Raw genomic sequence first — 2,500 nt, 5'->3', positions numbered from 1 at the left:
CACATCCTTAAGCTGATAACAACGTTCATTCTTAATACATGTCTACCTGACAATGCATTGAAGTTGAGGGGAGAATTTACATACTGATCATGATCAATCATGGGAGTCAAGGGGTTTCTCTAGCTCATTTCTCCCCTTTTATTTAGCAATTATCCTGCGAAATCGCTTGGAATATCGCCTGATACTTAGCCGAAGAGGCCGTAGGCCGAGTTGGCCAAAATCAGGCGATAGTTCGCAAGATTGACCAGGATAATTGTCTTATTATTCAACACATTGATTACGCAGCACAATTCTGTACGTTTATTGGAAAAAAAAGCTGGAAAAACTACCATTTTTCTCCGCGTCACAAAATTACGTATATCGCAGGATATCTGTTGAGTACGCACGACGAATATTGAGGGCGCAATGATCATATTTGGACATTGTCACAATGTGTTGAATAATAATTACAGATATTTATCAAAGTCTCAAAAGAGAGAGAAATGCTAGCATAAGATATCATAATTTTCATGCTCATTTTATGATAACAGCTGCAGACTGCGGCTAAGCTAAAGCTCTTCGTCCTTCCTCCGTCGTAAACGCGACGCATATCTCTGCAATGTCGAAAGGTATCTTGCTACTTGTAAGACGACTTAATTTTCATCAATTTACTGAGTTTCGTGCGAGTTTTAACATCTAGTGTATTTGAACTTTCTTAGTGCACATTGCGGCCAATTTTCAAATTTACTCTTTACTAAAAATTTAATAAAAATTAGATTTCATTTGGCGTTACCGTCTCTCTTGCACAACTTATGCAATGGAAATTAAGTAAACAAAGAACTGTCACAAAGGAAAGTAGTTTGTGATGTCAAGCCGTTATTAAACCCATTCCTCTCCTTTGCTGGATTTTAGTTAACAAATAAAGAAGCCTCGCCTGTGATCAGTTCTGTTGTAAAGCAGGCAGGGAGCGTTTAGAGCACGAAAGAAGTGTAGGGGGAAACACGAGACGTAGTCTACTCACATCTACTGAACGAAGTGACAAATAAAGTGCAAAATAGTTTCCCAAGACACTGAAAGGCGGCTGCTAACGAAACCGCCAAAACGTTTCTTTTTTTGTTTGGTTAGTGGCCCACTCAAAAGATAACCCGCTATTAGGTGCGTTTCATGTAAAGGCGGGGTATTTTTTAACCCTCCTAGCCGGGTAACTTGGTCAGCCGGGGTACCCTCCTTCCGTGTAAACAGGCACTTAAGGGGGATGGCTCTTACCTACCAAACCGTTGCTCTGGACTCCTTCAAATAGCCATTTCTCTAATTCCTTTAACTCTACAGTTATCCTTTTTTGCCAAGTGTTTTCTATTTAACATTTCTTTGTCTGGTTCAAATCACAACCACATTTGGTAAATCACGTGACCAAAACAGTAAATGCCTAAAAACTCAGCGAGTTAAATATGTTTTCCACAAATTTTAAACGCAAAAAGGTGAGAATATTCTAGCACAAAATTTGTATCATAGATTTTAAAAGAAATCATTTCTCAAAATAATTATGACGTCATAAGGCCCTTCCTTGATACACTTTTCAAAATATCAGTTCCATTTTTTGTCGAAATAGAAATTCCATGCTACAGTTTACGAAAAATGATGGGACAGTTCCCATCCGGTGAAAAAAGTGCCTCTTTCTTTCGTTTCCTGAGAGCTTTTACCTGTTTTACACTGAAACGCACGGCAGAGGACTGGGACTAGTTGCGCATGCGCTTTCTGATTGAAGTGATGTCACATTTGTATTGAAAAAGTTACTTCATAGAACCATCCATGAAACCTTTTTGCAGGGCTCTTTGTCGTCTTTGACTAAAAAGCTTTCTTAGCAACCATTGTCTTTCTGTAGTTAAGTGCCACCCCCCTTAAACCACGCTAATATTTTATTCCGTAAAACGCTTAGGGTTTCCTTGGATTTCAATTAATGTTAACCCATGTTGTGATTGGTTCTTAACAGGTTTCAGTGAAAGATTGTTTAAGCAACTCGAAGCTTCAAAGGAGAGGTTTGAAGTGAAGATGATGATGATGGACGTCATATCAAGACTTGTAGGCGTTCATCAGGTTAGTTCACGCAAACATGAGCCAAGTTAAAGACTTGATGGAAACAAAACAAATAAAAAATATATTTTTCTCTTTCATTTGACGGCCGTTTCCGTGTTTATTCCTGTATAACGTCGGACGTGACCTCAAAGTTGTTTGAGTAGCAGCCGGATTTATCGAACTCGTGAGAGATTTCGATTTGCAACTTTTGACGGGAAAGGAGAAAGTCACCTGAAATTACGAATTCTCGTTTTTGCCGTGTCGATTTTTTGGATTATTCCAACTGGTTCTGCAAGTAAAACTGTTCAAGAATTAGACAGGCATAAACGGCGTTGATTATTTAACGAAAAAAAAGGAAACCTATCGTGTTGTTCTCATTTAGAGAGAACAGCAAAGAGATGTACTTTATCAAAACATGAAACGCTGATCAGGAATTAAACTGGCAAAC

General features: G+C 38.6%; 2 protein-coding genes across 3 annotated transcripts in view; one reads left to right on the top strand and one right to left on the bottom strand.

Moving 5' to 3' along the window:
- LOC138015246 (protein SDA1 homolog) overlaps window positions 1–2,500 on the top strand; it is a 52,947-nt gene that overhangs the window by 26,222 nt on the left and 24,225 nt on the right. For both annotated transcript variants that reach the window (XM_068862214.1, XM_068862215.1), the window contains exon 10: window positions 1,970–2,073. In XM_068862214.1, the coding sequence (XP_068718315.1) occupies window positions 1,970–2,073 (104 nt within the window). The remainder of the gene's footprint in view (window positions 1–1,969; window positions 2,074–2,500) is intronic.
- Window positions 1–2,500, bottom strand: part of LOC138015247 (neuropeptide Y receptor type 1-like) — a 21,440-nt gene that overhangs the window by 17,967 nt on the left and 973 nt on the right. The gene's annotated exons all lie outside the window — the stretch shown is intronic.

This window comes from Montipora capricornis, chromosome 9, assembly GCF_036669925.1.
Source record: "Montipora capricornis isolate CH-2021 chromosome 9, ASM3666992v2, whole genome shotgun sequence".
Classification (NCBI taxonomy): domain Eukaryota; kingdom Metazoa; phylum Cnidaria; class Anthozoa; order Scleractinia; family Acroporidae; genus Montipora; species Montipora capricornis.
The sequence above is the reverse complement of the archived record's forward strand: the minus strand, read 5'-3'. Positions and strand labels throughout refer to the sequence as shown.